Raw genomic sequence first — 22,994 nt, 5'->3', positions numbered from 1 at the left:
AAAAAGCTAGTTGTAAAATTGCAAATTGTACTCACATGACTGTCACTTAATGACTTGCAATTCCACCCTTAAAAATGCCACCAAGAGATGAAATGAATGACAACTGCATTGTTTTTCTTCTACTTATAAAGCACTATTAAATAGGATCTCTTTGATATATAATCTTCAATAAGTTTTAAAGTAGGGATATAACTTATATCTGAAATACTGCAATGGAAGAATAACATTTATACAATTGTGGATTCTGAGTTGCCCAGAGTTTGATATAAGATGGAAGGCTGCATAAATGTTCTAAATAAGTAAATAAGGAGAAGCAATAAAAAGAGGAATTGTGGTGTATATTGAAACAATCCAGAAATTCAAGTAAATAGCATCTGGGTTAAAATAAGTAGAAGAACAATGAAGCAGTAAAGTTGGCAGTCATTAAGAGAGGACTACCAGTGTTTATAAATTATACACTGATTTATACTTATACTCAACCAAGAACCCAAAAATAATTTAACACCAAATAGATAAAGAAGCAACAATAACATTTATATTTTACAGCTAAAAATCACACAAAAGTATAAATAATGTATAACTTATCCTGGACAATGACATTTCTTTCTCCCAGACTGTCAATGGTAGATGAATGCCTGTTTTTAAACAAATACTTAAGTGAAATAATCTTAGTGGCTCAAATATCTTTACTAGAAACAACAAATTCATATCTATGTAGTCACTGGAATGAAATCCTGCAGTGCACCCAACTGGTCTTCAAATCTTCACTATTGCAAGACCTACTAATATTATGTACTTTTTATTTGCTCATTTCCATCAATTCACAAATAAATGATGTATTGATTAATGGGATATAATCTACAAATTTAATCCTCAATAAATGTGATTTTTTTAAAAGAATATTTCTACTCTTCTCTCTATGATTATACATTCAACAATTTTCTACCACATATACACATTATTTTAAGAGGGGCTGCCGAGAAAGTTTCTGTAGTAATCATATATAAATGTTACAATCCTAGCCAATGTGCCTGCTTGGAGAAATTTTGTGATTAACATATTGTCCACATCAGTTGTCCACATCAGTTGTTCTCTCTACTTCCAAAAAATAAAACTTGATACTCCTGTGCATTACTCCAGGATGGAGTAATGATTAAGATAGTACGAGGCACTACAGAGATCCAAGTTCAAGAGCATTCTGATTCACAGGAAGTAACTGGGTCACTCATTCTCTTTGTATCCAACCTGACATAGTTGCTGAAGTTGCTAAAGGAAAAAAATGGGAGGAGGAAATAAGTGGCATATTACCTAAGATCCTGAAGGAAAGATGGGATAAAAATCTAACGAATAAAGCAATTATTTGCCAGTTGATGCTCATATAGGAAATTTGTTCTCCTAAATGCATTCTGCCATTGCTGGTTTCATCCTAAATATTCATCAATAAAAAGTGTACACTGAATTTAGCTTCTTTTTCCACAGAAAGCAAATGCAGAACTCTTCACAACAATGAGAGACCAGCCAAATTTTCCTTCACTGTTACAATGAATTCTATACTTAATGCCAATAATGTGAGGTAAAAAATATCTCATTACAACATATGAAAAGCTTCTTCTTCTGGATAACAGTTTTCTTTGTACCAGCTGAGAAAAAAATTTTCTGACTAAATTACCAACAAAATTTGTTCCTATTGCTTTTAACATGGAGACAATTTAAAGTCTGATAAGATGTGTCAATGAAAACAACGAAGAAGGAACATTATACTTACCTGAACGTTCATTCTATGTACGCTGCGTGAGAGTCCAAGCAATGGGTGATAACTTTCTCTGATTGGCCAGAGACTGAGTTGTAATTTGTTGAGTCACGCCTATCCTTCCTGTTTAGCCCCAGTTTGTTAACGATAATCTGGATCTGGAGACGATGTAACCTGTAATGATAAAAAAAACATACTCTCCTAGACCCTGGACCCCAGTTAGAAAATTAGGGAGGGCTTGGACTCGCATGTAGCGCACATAGAGCAAACGTTCAGGTAAGTACAATGTTCCTTGTCCTGTGCACTGCTTAGAAAGTCCAAGCAATAGGATATGCCAAAGGTAAGAATCCCTAGGATGGGGAGTAGAAACTTCCAGGGTCCTGTTGACTGGAAGAACCTGCTGCAAGACCTTTTTCCCAAAAGCTGCCTCTGCTGAGGCAAACATGTCAAGTTTGTAGTTTCTGATGAAGGGAGAAGGTGATGCCCAAGTGGCTGCCCTGCAAATCTCTAGTATAGAAGCTTGAGTGGTCCAAGCTGCCGTTGTGGCTGCACTTTTTGTAGAATGGGCCGTGATGCAGCCCGGAATAGATTGAGGCTGATGATCATAAGCCAGAGAAATACAGGCCTTGAGCCATGACCAATGGTGGATGGAGTCACCTTCGTGCCGAGACCGGGGCTGAAAAGAGACAAATAACGCCTTTGTCTTCTGGAACATTGCTGTCCTGGCGATGTATATGCACAGGGCTCTGCATACATCTAAGGCAGGAATTGGCCAGCTTAAACACTCAAAGAGCCATTTGGACCCGTTTCCTATAGAAAAGAAAACACCAGGAGCCACAAAATCCTTCCTACTATTTCTTGAGCGGCCACAAAACTAGCATATGTAGTTCTTCTGAAACTTTTCTTTTCTTGGATTTATACATGATTGGCCTACTGGGGGGTTTGAAAAAGTTGCACACTGGTGGTTGTCACACATATTTTGAGTGACAGGGAGATGCAACAGAGGGGTGAAAGAGCCACATGCAGCTCCAGAGCTGCAGGTTACTGACCCCGATCTAAGGTATGCCACCGGCGTTCCCTGGGATATTTGGGATTTGGACAAAAATCTGGTAAAATGACCTCCTGTGCCCGGTGGAACCAGGAGTTGATTTTTGGAACAAATGTTGGGTCCAGGTGGAGGATGACTCTGTCAGAATGCATAATACACAAATCCTTCCGTACTGAGCCGCCAGTTCCGAGATTCTACGACCAGAAGTGATGGCGATGAGAAAGGAAACCTTAAGGATCAGAAGCCTCAGATTGGGGGAACTCAACGGTTTGAACGGAGAGCACATGAGTGTCTGTAAGATGAGGGACAGGTCCCAAAAAGGGTACCTGTGAACAGGTAGAGGTTGCAGATTGGAAGCCCCTTTTAGAAAGCTGTGAACCCTCGGGTGTTGAGAGAGGGTTGAAGCTCCCTCTACTGGAGAGAATAGTTGCCAAAGCGGCTACTTGTCTACAAAGGGTATTAAACGCTAATCCTGACTCTAACCCTTCCTGCAGAAATTCCAATACCTGAGGAACAGTGGCCGATGTTGGGGCTAGCCCCCTTCTAGTGCATCAATGGCAAAAAGAATTTCCACAGAATTCTAGAGAATCAGTCCTTTCTTAGGATCTCCCTCTCAAGTGCTGAAACCCAGCTGAAACCATTGAGGTTCCAGATGTAGCACAGCCACCTGGCTGAGGGAGATCCTGTCTGGAGGGATCCTCCAGGGAGGTGATATTGATAGGATCAATAGGTCCGCGAACCAGGTCCATCTGGGCCAGTGAGAAGCTACGAGGAGAACCTCTGTGTCTTCCTCCAGGATCTTCCTGATGACCCTCGGTAGTAGAGATATCGGGGGAATGCATACAGTAGGCCCTGGGGCCATGGACAACGGAGGGCATCAGTCTCTTCAGCTCCTGGGGATCGGAATCTGGTGTAGAAGTGTGGAAGTTGTGCATGCACTGGGCTGGCAAAGAGGCCTACTTGGGGTGGGCCGAATTTAGTTAACAGCTGGAGGAACAGATCTGGATGAAGTTTCCATTCTGCCTGATCGATGGTCATTCTGCTCAACCAATCCGCTTGGATGTTGGAGATCCCGGAGATGTGTTCCACCCGCAGGGAGAACAAGTGTTTCTCCACCCACAGGCTTATTGCTGCAGCCTTGCGCATCAGCACATTTTGAGCAGGTGCCTCCTTAAGGTTCATATGCGCCTTGACTGTGACATTGTCCATCAATAACAGCATGTGGTGCCCTGACAGTTGATCTTGGAAATGGTTGAGCGCCAGATGAGCGGCTCTCAGTTCCAGCCAGCTGGTCTTTGAGGAGGTCGTTTGGGGACCATCGACCCTGGGTCACGCGAGATTGTAGATGAGTGCCCCATTCAAAGAGGCTGGTGTCTGTGGTCAGGGTTAGGTGGGGGTGCTCTCTGAAGGAACACCCCTGCTCCATGGCTGCCAATGTCCACCACTCCAAGGATTTGTTTACCTTGAAGGGAACTCTGATCCGCTTGGGGGAGTTGCTGAGACCCTCCTGTTGACTTGGTAATAGGAACTATTGAAGAGGTCGGGAGTGCAACCTTGCCCAAGATACAATCTGTAGGCAAGAAATCATTTTGCCTAACAATTAGGAAAGAAGCATCAATGGTACCCTTCTGAGGGTTCTGACTTGCCTTATGGTGGTGTGGATGCTGAAACGACGCTCCTGGGAGAGGAAGACGAGGCTGGTCTGAGTGTTGATCCTTGCTCCCAGATGGATCAGGTTGGTGGAGGGGGTCATATGGCTCTTCTCCCTATTCATGGTAAACCCATGGTCTTGGAGAGTTTGAACTGTGATCTGGAGGTCTAGACTCGCTTGCTGAGGGGATGAGGACAGGACCAAAATGTCGTCCAGATAACATAGCAAATGTATGGGTTTTGTCCGTAAGTGACCAGCCACCACCTCCATACGTTTTGGGAATACTCTGGGGGCAGACGATAGCCCGAAGTGCAGAGATTTATATTGGTAATGCAGTCCCGTGTAGGAGAACCTGAGGAATCTCCTGTTAGACAGTATGATGGGCACATGCAGAGAAGCCTCTTGTAGATCTATTGATGTCAAGAGATCTCCCTGTCTGATGCCATCCAAAATGGAGTGCAGCGATTGCATTTTGAAGTGTTTGTACTTGATGTGTACATTCAGCTTCTTCAGATCTAGGATGGCTCTGCTTCCGCCTGATTTCTTTTGCACCAGAAAGAGTATTGAATAGAAGCCGAATTCCTGATAATAAAGAGGTACCGGTTCTATGGCCTGAATGGCCAGAAGGTGCTGGATTTCGGCTTCCATCAGAGACAGCTTGGTGACGTCCCGTGACACTGAGCATTGGATAAACTGACAAGGAGGTTCAGAACTGAACTCTAGGGTAAGGCCGAGAGTTATTGTCTGCAATGCTCAGGCGTCGGTGGTTGTGTGTCGCCAGCAGTTTGCAAACCTTCCGAGGTGACCACCTATGGGGCTCTTGTCAGGACAGTCACATGGTCCGACAGTAAGGTTGGTAGCCAGCTCCCCGAAAGGGACGTTTGGTCTCGGGCTTCCCCAAAGATAGAATCTCTCTTGAATGGAGCCACTGCTAGTCGCCATTTTGTTTTCATGTTGGCCTGCCAGTGCCTCAACCATAAGAGGCCTCTGGAAGTGACATTGGACACTAAGGTTCGTGAAGTAAATTTAGCCGAACTGAGTGTTGCATCTGCGGAATATTCTGCAGCAGCAATCAGCTTATTTATGTCCTGATGCAAGCGGGTGTCATCAGGAGACACCCGGGACTGCATTTGATGAAGCCAGATTAGGGATGTCCTAGAGAAAAAGGACACCACTGTGGCGGAATGAATGGCCCAGGCGGCCGCTTGGTGGCAAGCTCCACCCTTCGGTCCTCAGTTTTCAGACCTTTGCTGAATCAGAAGGAAGGATGTTAGGTGTGGCCAAGCTGGCCATTGGAACATTAATGGTGGAAGTTTGAGGAGGTCCTCAAGTTCTTGTTCCGTGTACATTTTCTATCTATACCATTAGGGGCAGAGATGTATCCCGGCTGATTCCACTGTTGTTGTATGATGTCAACAAAGAGCTTGGGCGATGGAACAGCCTTTTGCTCTGTGACTGGCTCAGTAAAAAGAAGAGCCATGGGATCTTGAGCGTCCAAAGATCCCTCAGGTTGCCCAATAAGTGCCTCATATTGGCTGTCGTTATTTTGCCTTATACAATAAGATTTTAAATAGGTCATGACAGAACAGATCTCTGGCAGCGGGCTTGTCAGGGATGACCCTTTCATCCTCGGAAATATTATAATCTGTCACATCCTCTTTTTTGCCCATAAGTGACATGTCACTATGTTGCGAAGATGAAGGTGAGGGTCTACAATGTACTCCCTGTCAGAATGACCCACTGGTGGAATGGGCCTTAGATTCGGATCTGCCGCTGGCAACAGGGCCAAGAAACCCCTTTGGATAAGGGCAGCATCAATGCCCTTTGTGATAATTTGAGCAATCATATCACATAGGTCTTGGGACAGTGCAGTGCCTTGGCCTTCCTCCGAGCGGAGCCCTGCCGCAGTAGGAGTGAAAGTGGCAGAAGCATGAGAAGCCTATGGCAATGAGAAGGCTCTGGCTCTGGGTTGATTACCCCCAAAGGGGGATCCTTGCTCGCTGCCTGAAGCTCCTGTCTGGCAGTAGAATCAGAAGGACACCAGCCAAACTGGTCTGGTTGGGGCTCCTGTCTAAAGTTACTTCCCCGCCCCTTTTTGGGCCTTGTCAAATTATTTTTCTAAGGCACGTTGTCTCCTCATGACATCCTTATGAGATGCAGATGAAGTGGAGGCTTTTACAGAGGACTGGGATCTAGTGGAGGGTCCCTTAGACCTTGATTTCCCCTTTTTGGCAACTGGAGCCTCCGAGGCTTGATGCCTGAGGGAGGGAGGAAGAAGGAAGGAAGAAGACAGAGGTGCGAGAAGGAGAGCAACTGTAAGATGCCATTTTGACATTCACAAGGTGGTTATATTTCAGCAGAAAAAAACTCATTTGAAAATCTCTGATAATTGCTGCCAATTGTTTTGTAATTACCTACCTGGTGATTAAAAACACCAGTATGGAGGGCAGTTGAGGGCTGTAGCCACGCCAAGCCGACACCATGGTTTGAAAGTGGGAATAAAGTAAGACTGGGGTGGAAGGGGGGAGGTGATCCAAAATTGCGCAAAGCTGACACCAAGGTTTCTCAGTGCTGATTACCGCAGCTAGCCCAGGGAAGCTGGAATCCGACACCAGGATCCGTGCCCAAGCCCAAGAGCACAGAGCCGGCACCACAGCTCTCCATATGCTAATCCTGCGCCAAAACTCACAGAAACTGCCTCCGGAGTGATCAAGAAGCTGACGGCTCCACATACCCTGCAGGCCTCTCAAAAGGGACTTTTGCTGCCGCTGATCCCTGTGGCTCAGCTGGTGAGCGTGCGGTGCCAAAAACCGCTTATAAAGCAGCTACAAAGCTTTTTTAATATTTATTTTCTCCGAAACTCTGCTGAAAGAAGTCCAAGCAATGGAGCTCAAATAATAGAGGCCAACTGAGTTAACAAACAGGGGCTAAACAGGAAGGAGGAGGCATGACTAAACAAATTATAACTCAGTCTCTGCCAATCAGACAAGGTTATCACCCATTGCTTGGACTCTCTAAGCAGCGCACAGGAGAACAAGGATATTCTCCTTTCCTGCTACTGTTTGTTCTGGAATTACCATTGGTATTGCTGATGAAAAATTGAGAACAAACCACAGTAGTGGGTTGTTTCTGTTCATCGCTTCCAGGAAAAGGCAAGCTTGTATTCATTTTAAAAGGAAACTCTTAGGCTCTCAAAAGTTTAAGACAAGTGAGTAGCAAGCTAGCTCTTATTCATTGTCTATAATTGACTGTCAGAATGTTTAACCACAACTTTTCAGTGATACTAGAGTGAAGAGGAAGAAGAAAGGAAGAAGGCAGCTATACAGGAAGAAAAAAACATGATTTTGCCATAGTTCTCTACCACATTGAAATTGATGATATCTATTTTTAAAAAAGATTTTTTTAAAGATTTAGTCTAGAATAGGCCTGTCCAGCATAGGGCCTAGCAAGCGGTTTTGCATGGCTTGCTAATGTTTTTTAAAAACGGTTGTTAATTTATCAATGTGGTCCTTTTCCCTTGATGACTTGTGCAGGTCTGGTCTAGACTGTAACTCATTAAGTTATTTAGGTTATGCTGCTCATGATATGGAATAGGAAAAGATTAACTGCAGCTACAAAAGTTAATAGAAGTTTTATGACCTTTATTCTAATGCGTCAGTGCAATAATTAAGCATCAGCTGCCCTAGATGTCACTTGAAACATCTGTTCAAATTAAAAAACAAACCAACCTCTCCCAGTCTGTTCATTCTATTTTCATAGAAAACGTGAATAAACAAACTGATTGCTAATTCTACAGTAGGAATTTTATGTAGGAATTTTATTTGAAATATTCCCTACATTTCTAGGTTAATACAGCAAGAACCAGCTACCTCTGGCAAAATTGGTTTAAAATAACTAATCTCATTTTTAATTGATTATGTGACATCACATTGTTTTCTACTTTTAGTAACCACACAGCTTTTCTCCATGAGATTAATGCCATACATTAATATTCTATGAGCTCATAAACTGTAATCTCTGAGATGAACTTTATTCATATGCCCTTATAAACTAGAATTCAAGAAAAGCTTGCTTTGTTTATAAACTAAGTGCTAAGTTTCTGTCGTATTGGGAACATTAAACTAATGAGGAATTAAAATACTAATGGTGTCAAAACAGAGCTTCCTTATATGTTAAACATGACTACAAATCACGTTCTCCAGACAGGTGGGAAAACGGCAGTCAGGCATGGGTTAACTCTTGTGTCAAGCTTGTAGGACCGAGTCTTTAATCTGTTTCAAGCCCCGCCTTATCCTGTTGTCTCTCCAGTTTTTTACTCGGTCCCAAGCTGGACCAACGTGTCTTCCTGAGCTCCTAAGTTAGCTCTAGTTTTATTTTTATTCTGTGCGTTTATTTAATCAAGTTTTCAGCGTTATTTCAAGATTTACAAAGGATTCAGATTTCAATCATCAAGCGGCAAAAGGAGAGCAGCAATCTTGCCGGCTGGCAGATTCATTCCTCAGCAACCTCCCGGGGCTCAGAGAGGTTTGCTTAGCTTCCCAACTCTGCAAAGGGGGCGGAGTTTTCCTGCAAGCTGCGTTTCACAGCCTTTGCTGAGCAGCTAAAACGGCACACCGAGAGATCTATTACAGCCCTTATCTTTCCGATCTCAGCTGCAGCTGCGGAGAACAGTTTGGCTGACGCTACAGAACCCTCCTCACGCAAGTATACCACCGGCTGGTGAAATCGTGGGGGAAGTAGAGTGGGGCCTCTTACTTGAGCTTTGCCTCTGAGGCCACAAGGGGCAGTTTATATTGGCGCGATCTCTCGAAACGGCTAATTTTGGCGCGAAAAGACTCCGGGCGCCATTTTGGAGGCAATTAAAGTTCTTTAGCCGGTCGCCATATTGGGAAGCGATTCTTACTAAGCTTTTGCCTGCTTATTTCTGAGGATTATTAAAAAATGAGCAAAAAGACCAATAAAGAAAGAAATATCACCTCCCGGGTTCCTGAGGATGTCCCAGGGGAGGGAACATCAGCCCCTACAGGCAGATCTTCCAAAAGTAAGGGATCTGAACTCAAATCCAAACCCACGGTGGAGGAAAGGAGGAGACATAAGGCATTAGAAAAGGCAGTCTCCAAGGCCCAGCACCAGGCCTCTCTCACTTCCAGACCTCAGTCCACTGTGAGTACTACTCCTTCACGGGAGGAGGAACAGTCCCCCCACAGGGCAGCATCTGTTACCTCTTTACCCCCTAATTGGTCACCAGATCAACCAACTACAGGATCTACTCCAGTCCCTATAGATGGGGCCCCATTGTTTCAGACTATGCCAGAAACTGATATAAGACCAAGCCAACATTCTGATGCCAGGAGCCCATTCAAACAGCGCCCATTCCAATCCTATCCAGGGCCAGGGGCTTACAGCTTCCTCCTGAGTTTGGGACTCTCATTGCTGATGCAATTCGATCCAGCTTCAGGCAATGTTATCAGCAGGAGTCTAGGCCTCAAGCTCCTCCAGCCAGATCTCATCAGGAACATCTAGGTTCTGAAGACATCATGTCAGAACACGGTCAGACAGTATCTCCTGACCATTCAGATCAAGAATATTTGTCAGAGGAGAGATCCCTAGGATGAGGTCTTTCAGAAGATGAAGGCTTAGATCTTGAACAACCAGCCTTCATTGGATTATTTAATCCTCAAGTCTTTAAATCACTATTACATAAGGCCCAAATGACCACCCGATTGGGAGAAGTGGCCACAACTAGAATTAGTAGGGAAAAAGGGGATGATCCCTCTACTACTTTATTTTCTGAACCAGCAATAACAGCAGACGCTGTACCGTCCCCCAAACTATTTACAGATGTGGTTCAACGACAATGGGGAGTCCCAGGTTCTGGACCTTTTCCAAACAGCCTAGACAAACGTTTATATAATATGACTTCTGAAATGTCCAACCTCCTACAGGTACCGGCAGTAGACAATCCTATAGTCACTCTGCCACCTCCCACATAACGGGACCCCCAGAGGAATATCTTCGTCCTGAAGATAAAAGGGCTGAAAAGGTTCTAATAAAAGGGCATCAGGCGGCAGCTTGGTCAGTGAAGGCGGCTGCTTCAGCATCCTTTTTCAACAGAGCAACCATCATTTGGTTGAAGCAGTTACAAGCAAGGACAAACCCAGCAGATACAAGATCCCACCAGGACCTTAACAAGATCATTGCAGCTCTGGAATACTCGGCAGATGCCACACTCAATGCCGCTCGCTTCGCATCCAAGGCCATAGGGTCTTCTATCACTTCACGCAGGCTCCTTTGGCTTCAGAATTGGCAGGCAGATGTCAAAACAAATGGAGACTAGCCTCATCACCCTTTTCAGGAGAAAAATTGTTTGGGAGTCACTTGAACCCCTCTTGATTGAAACAAAAGATAAGCGGAAGATTCTTCCATCATTGTCCAGGCGCCTGACGTCGCTCAACTCCTTATTCTCGCCATCAGTCCTTTCGGGGTTCCGATTCCAGCTTCTACCAGCCACGCCAACACAGACCTTTTCAACCCAGAGGCTCCTTTCAGCAGGACAATCAGGTCAGAACACCTTACAAGATTTCTTCCAGAAAGCCCTTCCGTGGGGGTAGGGAAGGCCCCGAGATCTAAGTAATTCACTCTTCCTCCCATTGGCGGACGCCTGTCCCTTTCTCCGCCCACTGGGAATCTACTATTTCGGATGCTTGGGTTCTACAGACTATTAGGGAAGGTCTCTTTTAGAATTCACCTCTATTCCCCTAGGTTTTTATTCCTTGTCCCATTTCTCACGACAGTCATAACTGCTATCATGGAAGAGGCCATTACTCATCTCTCCAATATCAAAGCTATTCAACAGGTTCCACAGTCTCATCAGGGCAAGGGTTTTACTCTAGACTTTTGTAGTAGCTAAACCCTCGGGGATGGAGGCAATTCTGGACCTTAAATCCTTAAATAAATTCATTGCTTATCGAAAATTTAAGATGCAGTCCTTACATTCTATTTTAGAAGCCATTCACCCAGAGGATTTCATGGCTTCAATAGACCTAACAGAAGCTTATCTTCATGTTCTTATTGCCCCGGGACATAGAAAATACCTCCGCTTTCTGTTACAATGGCCAACATTTTCAATATAGGGCCCTTCCGCTTGGTTTATCTTCAGCCCCTAGAGTGTTCTCCAAAGTCATGGGAGCCTTAATTGGTCACATTCGCACTCATCCCATCCGTATCCAATTCTACCTGGATGATATTATCATCATGTCCCGATCTGAGCCCTTGGCTCATCGGGACCTAAATACCACTATTCATATACTACAGGAACATGGCTTTTCCATAAATTGGGCCAAAAGCCACCTCTCACCTTCCAACATTATCTTACACCTGGGAGCTATCATAGATTCCAAACAGTCATTAGTATTCCTCTCCCAGGATCGCCAGAATAGTCTCAAGGATCTGGTCAGACAGATCATTTATTCCCGATCCAGTCCTTGAAATCTCTTTCCCAACTATTGGGAAGATGGTTTCCACTTTTGGAATTGTACCCTGGTCTCGCTTACACAGCAGGGAACTACAATGGACCTTGCTCCCGTATCAACGAAGAGGCCAGTCCACATCACTAACAAGAATTGCCTTCTACCAAAGACACTGACATCACTCCAGTGGTGGCTATCAGACGCCTGTCCAAGGGCAGTCGATTCAGAGAACCCAACAGAATTGTCCTTACGACAGATGCCAGTCTCACAGGATGGGGAGCCCACCTGGGTCCAAATATGGCTCAAGGCTTATGGTCAGCACAGGAACGCAAACTCAATATAAACCTTCTAGAACTAAGAGCAATCCACAAGGCCCTTCTCCACTTCCACGACTTAGTGAAGGGTCAGGACATTCTTGTGCTCACAGACAACACAACAGCAAAAGCCCATATAAACAGATGGGGAGGCACACATTCAAGAACCCTCATGACAGAGACACTGACCTCGGCCACTGGGCCGAATTCAACCTTCTCTCGCTCGAGCTTCCCATATTTCAGGCACAGCAAATGTTCGGGCGGATGCCCTCAGTCGCCAGCAAATAGATCAAGCGGAGTGGAAACTAGATCCAGCTCTCTTTCAAAAGATTTCCTTCGATTTGGGCTTCCCAAGGTGGATCTATTTGCAACTCCTCAAATCGTCAACTACCCAGATTCTTTGCCAGGTTCCCGCCCCAGGAGCGGAAGCGGTCGATGCGCTAAGATCACCATGGCCACCGGAACTGCTTTATGCGTTCCCTCCGCTTCCATTAATTCCCAAGGTAATCAGAAAACTCCTGGAAGAGAAGGCCGAACTAATCCTAGTGGCTCCTCATTGGCCTCGGAGACCTTGGTTTATGGACCTCAAAGCTCTTTCAGTGACAACACCTTGGCGCATACCAGACAATCAGATTGCTCTCAGTCAGGGCGTTCTCATCCATCCAGAACCTCAGTGGTTACAACTCACCGTCTGGCGATTGAGCGGGACATCTTAGCGGGTCTCAACATTCCCCCAGACGCAGTACCGACAATTCAGGCGGCACGACGACCATCCACGAAGCGCATATACCAATTCACTTGGAAAGCTTTCTCGATGTGGTGCTCAAAGAGGCCCATTTCACCTAGGAATCCTGACCTATCTCACATCATTGGTTTCCTACAAGAGGGCCTGACGTCAGGTCTCTCTCCTAACACCCTCCGACGCCAAGTCGCAGCTCTTTCCTCGGTGCTTACCTTCAGCTCATCAGAGTCCCTGGCAAAGGATCCAGTCATCAGATTGTTTTTGAGGGGAGCCTCTAACCTGCATCCTCCTACTATTCACAGGTACCCATCCTGGAACCTTAATAAAGTTCTTAATACATTAATGAGAGCGCCATTTGAACCACTCCGAGAGGCTTCTTTACGACTCTTGACTTTCAAGGTGGCTTTCCTTATTGCCATAACTTCAGCTCGCCGCATTTCAGAATTGGCAGCGCTCTCAACACGCAAAGACCTTTGCATTTTTCACCTCGATAGGGTAGTTCTGCGTCTCGACCCAACCTTTGTTCCAAAAGTTAATTCACTATTTCATCGTTCTCAGGAACTGATTCTCCCAAATTTCTGTCCCGTACCCAGACATCAAAAGGAACATGAATGGCATACGTTGGATGTCCGAAGAGCCTTAAAGATATACTTACATCGTACTTCTCCATTTCGTAAAACGGAAGCTCTCCTTGTTTCCTTCCAACCTTCTTCGTTAGGCTCCAAAGTTTCAGGACCTACCATTGGCAGATGGATACGGGCCACCATAGCCATGACATACGATTTGCAATCTCTTCCTCGGCCAAAGAACATCACAGCACACTCCACGAGGAGTGCCTCCACTTCGGCAGCTTGGGCGACCCAGGCGCCCTTAGAGGAAGTATGCAGGGCGGCAACTTGGTCTTCACCGTCGCCTTTCATCAGACACTATAAACTCGATACCTATGCATCGGCAGAAGCCTCCTTCGGTAGACGAGTTTTGCAAAGTGTACACGACAACCCATGACTCATCGGCCTATCTTCACCCTCCCGGACAATCACCTAGCTTTGGTATGTCCCATGCCTGACTGCCGTTTTCCCACCTGTCTGGAGAATGGACGTTGGTCTTACCTGAGCCGCCCTTCCCCAGCAAGGAGGAAAACGGCAGTCAGCCCCACCCTTCTGGGGCCGATGTTTATCCATGGGGGGGGGGCGTACATTAATTGTTTGTCATTTCAGGAAGACACGTAGAGTCTGAGCAGCTTCCTCGCCAAAAACTGGAGAGACAACAGGATAAGGCGGGGCTTGAAACAGATTAAAGACTCGGTCCTACAAGCTTGACACAAGAGTTAACCCATGCCTGACTGCCGTTTTCCTCCTTGCTGAGAAAGGACGTCTCAGGTAAGACCAACGTCCATTTTATTCTCCTAGCTTCTTTGGAAGCATCAAGCTACGAATCTTGATTAAATACCTCATTAAGATTTCAATTTCTAGTGAATTTGTTATTGTGCTCAAAGTGAAACCAAGAAGAATAAGAGGTTGCATAAGCATTCAGCTCATGAGTGGTAAACCAGAATTCCCTAATGTATGCAGATACAACTACAAGTAGTCCTTGACTTACAACACTTCATTTAGTGATAGTTCAAAGTTACAATGGCACTGAAAAAAGTGACTTATGACCATTTTTCACACATGATCATTGCAGGATACCCATGGTCACGTGATCAAAATTTAGACTCTTGGTAACTGACTCATTGTCAAGCCCAGCTCCGGCTCGACACATGACACTACAGGGATACGTATCATGGGAGCAGCCCTTAATCAAAGATCCAAAGGGATGACATATCAAGGACTTGTTTGAGGGCTGCGGGGATCTGCATTTGGCAAGCATGAGAAAGGAATCAACACACTGGGGGCCGGGATAGAGGGAGATGAGGGCTGGGCGTTAAGAAGAGCTGGTTTAGTTCCAGGATTTAGCAGATAACGTGGCAACTGATGCTTCAGACGAGGAGGGAGAGAGCGGCCGGGCATCCAATCAACGGAGCAGTTCAGCCATGGGGTGGGGCATGAGCAGCACAGGATGTTTAAAAGGGGCTGAGAGGCAGACACTCTCAGCAGTGACTTTATACAGAGAGACCTCAATTTTTACTGAGACCCGGTCGTATTTATGACGGTTGCAGTGTGCTGGGGTCATGGGGAAGCCAGATCCACATAACACTGTTACTAACAACAACTGAAGTGATTCACTTAATAATTGTGGCAAGAAAGGTGGTAAAATGGGGCAAAACTCACTTAACAATCCCATTTAGCCACATGTATTCTGGGCTCAATTGTGGTTGTAAGTTGAGGACTACCTGTATTATTACAAAAGGACTTTATTTATTGTCAGTCTGATGGGTCAGCAGTCTGTGAGTGCAACATAAATCCTTGCTAGAGGATAGACTCTTGAATGTGAGCTAAGTGCTGAAAGAATACAATTAAGTAGCAAATACTCATATAGTTTTCTTGGATATAGACTATGGATTCATCCCAGCTTCAGTAAGTGAACTGAACCTGGCCGCAGCCATCTTTCTGTTCCTCAGTTGCCACACAGGGGGGAAGGTGGTTTGAATGTATTACTAGACACAACAAATAGCAAAAGAGTTCGTTAGTTGGAGCCTTGACACACAGAGACAGATAGATCTGGGGATCTATCGCTCACCATTTGACTTACTAATAAAACTAAAAAAAAGTTCCTAGATGCAAAGAGATTATGTATTCTCCAACATGTGAACACAACCCACTACATTTTGTAGATTTTCCATAGTTTCATTATTCCTACCATCCCACTCTAGTATTTGTATTAGAAATATAGCATTGACATTTCTCTTGAGCCAATAAATTGGTATAATAAAGCAATTACAACAAATGCAATGGTGGAGGATACTGAAAAATTCTATGGCAAACTTTGAGTGGACCTAAATGCAACATTAAGATAATGTGTGTATTACTACAGGATGATGTAAATGAAACAGTTGAAAAAAGGGAATAACTCGGGGTTACATAATGATTTAAAGGGATGCGGTTGCTCAGTGGCTAAGATGCTGAGCTTGTTGATTGAAAGGTTGGCAGTTCAGTGGTTCGAATCCCTAGTGCTGCGTAACGGGGTGAGCTCTTGTTGCTTGTCTCAGCTTCTGTCAACCTAGCAGTTCGAAAGCAAAAAATGCAAGTAGAAAAATAGGGACCACCGTGCGCCTTTAGCGTTTAGTCATGCCGGCCACATAACCACGGAGACGTCTTCGGACAGCGCTGGCTCTTCGACTTTGAAACGGGGATGACCACCACCCGCTAGAGTCAGAACGACTAGCACATATGTGTGAGGGGAATCTTTACCTTTACCTTACATAATGATTTAGTTGATGAAAAGTAATAATTGAGTAAATAAGCTAATATTTATTTTCGTTTGTTTACAACATCTACTTCAAGTAATATGGCTTTAGACATGTATCACAAGGACCACATAAGAGTCAAGTAAGACTACTAAATAGAAAGCAGATGTAAAAGTGTGAATCAGTTAACTGAAGTATGACTTGACTTTGAAAAGAGTCAGTCAAATCATAATATGTATCTAATATAAGCAGAGGATTGCTAGCTATCTATAAAATGAAGGAATACATGAAAATTGAATGACTGTTTGCCTTTGATTTGTATGAAAATATCTGTGAAGAATTAGAGTTAATAATTAATTGCCAAGTCTGTTAAAATGAAAGCAGGATGGGAGTCAACCTCCCACTTCCATGATTTAATGACAGATCACTAGTATAATTCATCATCTCTCAGCAACATCCTATTTATATCCTCATGTATTACAAAAAGCTGCACAGTTAAGGAAAGCTGATAACTAGTGACAAAGAAGTATTTTGCTCTTTTAGTAGTCTTCCTACGTGTTACCGACATTCTATATGTCTTGCTATTCTTATTTGTGAAGCCATTTTACACCCAGAAGATAAAATAAGTAATTCAAGAAGCTGATTTGTTATGTTTCTAAAATTCATGTTTTATAAAGTTGAAATTGTGCACGTTTTTTGTTCACAACACTAGCAGCCTTTGTAAATGGTAAAAACCCATTCACATTTGAATTTTTTTAACTTGTATTGTCATTTCCCACTTCCCTGCTTTAGGATATAGCAAACATAATCCATATCTAGATGAACAAGAGGTTCCTATGGGTTATGCTCTGTCAGGACAATGTGCAAATTAAATAACACTCTGAAACCTAATATAGACATAATACTGCCTTCTCTGAACCTTGCTAAGAGTTTGGTATTAAGCCATGGGCTGATTTGGGTCTTCCTTCTTCCCTACGTATTTTGTCATACATTTTCTTGGTAAAATTAAGATGACACCCTGTTATGCCTATATCAAGACTAATAATAGTCACCATGAACCAAAGATACCTAGCTTTTCATTTGAAATGAAAACTAGGCTGCCAAAGATTAAGCTTGATTAATGCCAGTAGAAATGTAAGCCAAAGCTGTAGCTGTAAGAGAAGGACTGGGAGAATTCACACAAAAGAAGGAAAGTTTGAGAAGAAAGTAAGCCTAGGTAAATTTTGGGTTTTAAAAAAATAAAATACTATATTTTTTATACAAAATAACAACTAACAAGAACTAATGTTTAGAATGAAAAAGCAGAGAGGGAAGAAAATAGAAAAGACAAAGGTACAGAGAAATCAAAGAAAAGGGAAAAAGAATCATAAAGAAGTGAACTCTAATTTTCTTTGATAATAGTTATAAGTATAAATATAATATCTTACAGCATTGGTTACATTTTCTACATAATCTATTATTTTCATTCTACTCTTCAAGCCATTTTTTAATTTGTCACAAAAAGTCAATCAATAAGGAGTCACCAATCATCAATACATTTAGTCAATGTTACTTAAATCTGGTTAGATTTACTTGCTTACAACCCGTAAGTGCACTCTAATAATCTAAATCAGAGATGTACAACCTGAGCTTCCTCAAGGCTTCAGGAAATTTCTGTAACCTTGCTATGGAAGATTGATATTATTACTTATTTATACTGTTTTAATGTGCCCAAAGATAAATATTATTAAATGACTTATTAATGAATAAACACATTATATTTAGGTGTAAATGAAATGACATCAAATTTAGTTCATTTCTGTCCCTTCTCTTTAGTAGCTGGAAAATTCCACCATGCCCTTAAAGATCTGATGCAAACATTAATTAGAAAAAAATACACTCTATTTTAGACCATTAATTAATTAAGATATGTTTAACCCAATTTAGAGTTCTTATATGTTTAATTAAAACATATAATATAGTATATACTGTGTATTCCAACATGTCTGGACAACACCAGATTGGTAATAGTGATTATTACTGAATTGCAGTGACATATGAGATTCATTTTTTCCCATTTCCTCTATTTTTCTATGGCACATGAAAGAGCAAAAACTTTTCGTGCTACCTTTAACTAATCTAGTTATGTAAATTTTATTAAACTTTATTTATTAAATAAATAAATATTATTATTATTTATTATTAAATAAATATTTAATTTATTAAATTTTATTAAAAGTAAACTTGAAGATTACTTTTTAAAAAAATGATATCTCTCCTCCCATTCCAAAGTGTCTCAAGGCCATTTTAAAGACAGTCTACTGGTGCGATTGCCAAATGATGTAAGTTCATTCTGGGGTTCATAGCATAAAATTATTTTAGTCTACGTTCATGACTGTCCTGACTCTTTTATACTTGTATTCAGCCGAAGCCTGAAATTGTGGCAGCTCTAAGCTTGGAATGAAAGCATTAAAACAGTTATCAGTGATGGGTTAGCAAGGTTAATCTTTTACATTTTCAGAGAGAATTACTTGGCAAAGGAATCAGTATTCAAGCAGTCCTCATTAGAAATGTAGCAGAGTTTGAGAATTAAGGCCAGAGATCTTTCTAGTTTGGAAATGGTAAATTTTTAGTGAAATGAACCAAAATCACTTGCCTTTTCAAGAAAGGTCACAAATACATGTGGACATTTCAAACTCTTTCTACGTACTTGCTCAGAACTTTCAAGCAACAACAATTGCAATGAAAACTGTTCCTCATTATACTTGAAAATCATATAGTTCTTTGGAATCACTAGTTTCTGCAAAGGACCAGAAAATTCCAATTTGCCATGCTTGCAAGATCATTACTAAATTACTAGGATAATTTGCACTGGGTATTTCATACGGTAAGTCTATTTAGCCGAGAGATTCAGGATCTCCCACCATTTTGTTGCTGATGGAAAAGGTGAAACAGGAAGGTCAGGGATGAAGGTACGCAGGAGGGGGTTAGAGAGCAGAGAAGTAAAACAGCTAGACAACATGGAGCAATGGCAAGGAATGTTTGGCAATGGATTTCTCAGCATCACCTAATTTTGTTTGTTTTGGAGGACAGAAATGAAAAGAATGAAAAACCCATTACCAGGCTGCTATTGGCCTGGTTTTCTTACCTCTAGTTTCATAATTAGAGATAATTTGTTAATTTAATAACAGTTAAAATTCATTGATACTCTTGTTAATATCATAGGTCTTATCCTTTTTATTTCTTTGGCAGTTAAGTCAAAGGCCAGTAATTCAGTCAGTTTTCAAGAGTCCTCTCCTCCAACATTAAAGGCATTGTGAGTCTTTATGTCCTGCTATTGATAAGACTAGCAAAATGGAATTGTGCAAGAGAAATTCATCAACATTACTGTAATATTTTTAAAATTCTGACTGCAAGATCAGCCCAAGAACTGAATAGGGGGCACAGAATGTGAGGATTGACATTTTGGGATCTAAAGCATCTCCTATGTATGCCATCCAATTTAGCCATGCTGATTTCTTTTGTGTATTTTTTTTTTAGCACTAGTGCTTTCCAAAATAATTCAGAGTCAATTTACAAGCCTGAGAGGAACATAAGAGGGGAATCAATGCTTCCCTTTAGCCACAGAGAATAAACACAGACTTACACCACAACCTAAGATTGCAGTATTTGCAGTCTGGATGATCAGGGTCAATCAATCAATCATTTTAAAAGTACAAACTTCACTATATTCTATTTCTGCTTCTAATGTTTCTGAATCATGTGAACTAAATCATGAGAAAGTCATCAGGAGAACTGAGATGAAACCTAACATGAGACAATGAAATAATGGCCAAATTAAAATAATATTGCAAATGAGGCTATAAAACCAAAGAACAGCTGTGTCCTACTATTACGTACAAAGTTTGTTCTGGCTTCTTTTTATAATGGCTACATAAGAGAAATAAACCTTAAAACTGAAAAAGCCTCTGTTTTTTTCAACTAAGAAATAAATTGGATTTCAAAGTGAAAGCAATCACCTGCTGAGATTTCTGTAACTTTGCACCTTTACTTTCAGTAAATTTTGTTAAATATTAGTAAATATTGAAGAAGGTTGTTTCTGGTTAAGTTAAAGTTGCCTGCCAAGGTCTTGATAACAGTAAACAAGCCACAGATGCCACTCATGGAATATTAAAACATTTATGACCTTTTAACTGTCTACAGTTTTAATAAAATGGGGAAATGATATTGGGGACAACTTGGCACTGTTTATTCTTATCTCATTATTTACAACAATAATACCCCTAGCAATGTACACAAGAAAGGAATAACCTTAAAGCATAAATTGGTTTGCTGAAATTGTTATTTAATTGTTTGCCACTTTGGCATTTGTTTTGAATTGAGAGATGCAAGTAAAATCATTTTCAAAATTATATGTTCCACAACATTGAGTTTCAATCACTTAGGTACAAAATGATTCATGAAATCTTGATATCTGTAAAAAAATTATATGTAAATGAACTTGTCCAGATTAATGACATGTTTTATCTTTGTTTTTTCACTTCCTATCTACTCCCTACCATCTGTTGATTTCCCATAATGTCAAAAGTCCTTTAGTTTTTTTTGTTTTTATCATTCTCTGTAAATATGGACATATAATGCATAATAAGTTAGAAGTCATAGTGTTTTTTTTCCTAATCTTCATTTTATAGCAACTTGTATCCACCAGTGGTTTGGTAATTGCTCTAGAACAGGGAAGTCAAACTCACGTCATCACGGCAGCATCACATGACGTATCAGGACTTCCCCCCCTTCGCTAAATAGGGCATGGCCAGAGCGTGATGCATCCAGCCCATGGGCCATGAGTTTGACAGCCCTGCCCTAGAATAAGTCAGGAGAGGACACAGGAGTACATATGAAAAATTTATTTTCCTTTTTCTTCAGAAAGAGCCTCTTCTAGGATGCTAGTTTATTTTGGAATCAGTATTCTGAATCCAATCAATTACTTTTTATTATAACTATATTATACTTTCTTAACTCAGAAGTAAATGTCATATATTTAATGGCGCTTACTCCCTTGTACTACTAAAGTGTAATTTAGATACCAATTAAAAAAATAAAATAACAATATTAAAAATATTTATTTATGCAGCTTCATCTATTGCAATTAGACAAACAATTAATAGTTCTCTATATAACAGTAAAAGGATTACTGAAATTTAATAGCAAGCATCAATACATATTAGCAGTTTAATCTTAATCATGTTTACTTAGAAGCAAGCCTCTCTAAAGTCAATACAGATTATTAAGTGTATGGGTAAAAAAACCATGGGTGTTCATAACATATCACTTTAAGAAAAGGGATCACAAAATATGAATGCTTTACCCTTGACCAGTCAGTTTAAATATGTGATTGTATTTACATGCATTGTATATAACAAATTACTATTTAATTATATTGGTTAAGAATGGATTTGCATCAACACATTCACTTCTTCCTAATTAAATGATCCTGGAATTCTCATTTCACCTATTTCATAATAGACCATTGCTTAAGCCCGAATTAAATATACATCTTAAGAAGAGGGGAAAATACCTCTGTTCATTGTTTTAGATGAAAAACAAAGCAGAACGAAACAAGAACAGTGACAAATTTTAGCTGAAGGTCTTACTTCAGCTAAACCTTTTCAGCGACTTCAATAGAAAGATAATCTTTCTGTGATTATGACCAAACCCTCTCGTTGCTTAGCAACACATAATTAAGGAATATGTTTTGAGATCCGCTTTGCAAGCTGGCCATTATCAGATGAAATTACTGGAGCAACAAATGTCATCCTCATGCAAATGAATTGGTTGTAGAGAAAGAATGTTTGCCTCAAGAAGGATGTTGCTCCACATCAAACTGTACTGTCTATATTGTCTTCTAGCAGGCAAATAGTTTCAAAAACAAAGACAGCCATTGTCTACCCCACCATATAAAGATGGATTGCACAGTTTAATAAGAAGAAAGGCAGCAAAATATTCTAAGGTACACATACTTTTAGTATTATACTAGGGCCTTTTGTTTTCAGGGCAGAGACAATATGGAGAACTCATTTCCATCATGTATGGCATAAATGTTTGCCACCATCCAAAGAATACAAAAATTCTGTGGAAAAATATCTATTGGATGCTGGGAGATGTTATTAGTTAGAGTAGGACTATATTGGGAAATTGTTTAATTTTTGTTTTATTTTCATTGTTTGAGACAGCACTAAATAATTATTTAAAAAGTCACTGGCTATTTGACTCTGTATTGATCTTTAAAGCAAACAAACTTCCTCTCACAAGTTGAAAAATGTCTTCATATGCATACAATTTTACAAAAATAATTCTTGAACATCCTTCAAAAACTGCAGTGAAACCCAGCTGTTTTCACTTCAATTCTAATCAGAAGTTTTCATTCTACCAAAATAAGCAGTAGGACTAGAAAAATAACCACTTCGATATTAATACTACAGGGCTAAGTTTCTCAATATACGCTTTTTCCTTACTATTTAATTGTAAAAAATTGAATCTAAATTGGTTCCTAATATATACTTCAATACAGTGCTCTCAACTATTTAAGTTATATGTATTATTTCCAAAAATGAAACTTGAACAATTTATATTTTAAAATAGAAGAGGCAGTAAGCCTTCCTTTTGTTAATTGTATTGGTTGCCTTGTTGAAATAAAG

General features: G+C 41.2%; 2 protein-coding genes across 13 annotated transcripts in view; one reads left to right on the top strand and one right to left on the bottom strand.

Annotated features, from left to right (window-relative positions):
- Nucleotides 1–22,994, bottom strand: part of CTBP2 (C-terminal binding protein 2) — a 283,005-nt gene that overhangs the window by 68,350 nt on the left and 191,661 nt on the right. The window lies entirely within an intron of this gene.
- LOC131200588 (uncharacterized) lies at nt 12,661–14,354 on the top strand. The gene is made up of 2 exons (XM_058187584.1): nt 12,661–14,023; nt 14,192–14,354. The coding sequence occupies exon 1, from the start codon at nt 12,684–12,686 to the stop codon at nt 13,977–13,979; it is 1,296 nt and encodes a 431-aa protein (XP_058043567.1). The 5' UTR covers nt 12,661–12,683; the 3' UTR covers nt 13,980–14,023; nt 14,192–14,354.

Source organism: Ahaetulla prasina, chromosome 6 (assembly GCF_028640845.1).
Source record: "Ahaetulla prasina isolate Xishuangbanna chromosome 6, ASM2864084v1, whole genome shotgun sequence".
NCBI lineage: Eukaryota > Metazoa > Chordata > Lepidosauria > Squamata > Colubridae > Ahaetulla > Ahaetulla prasina.
The sequence above is the reverse complement of the archived record's forward strand: the minus strand, read 5'-3'. Positions and strand labels throughout refer to the sequence as shown.

Bases quoted from the DNA above. Each gene is read 5' to 3' on its own strand.
- LOC131200588 (XM_058187584.1), top strand. From the start codon at position 12,684: ATGGCCACCGGAACTGCTTTATGCGTTCCCTCCGCTTCCATTAATTCC.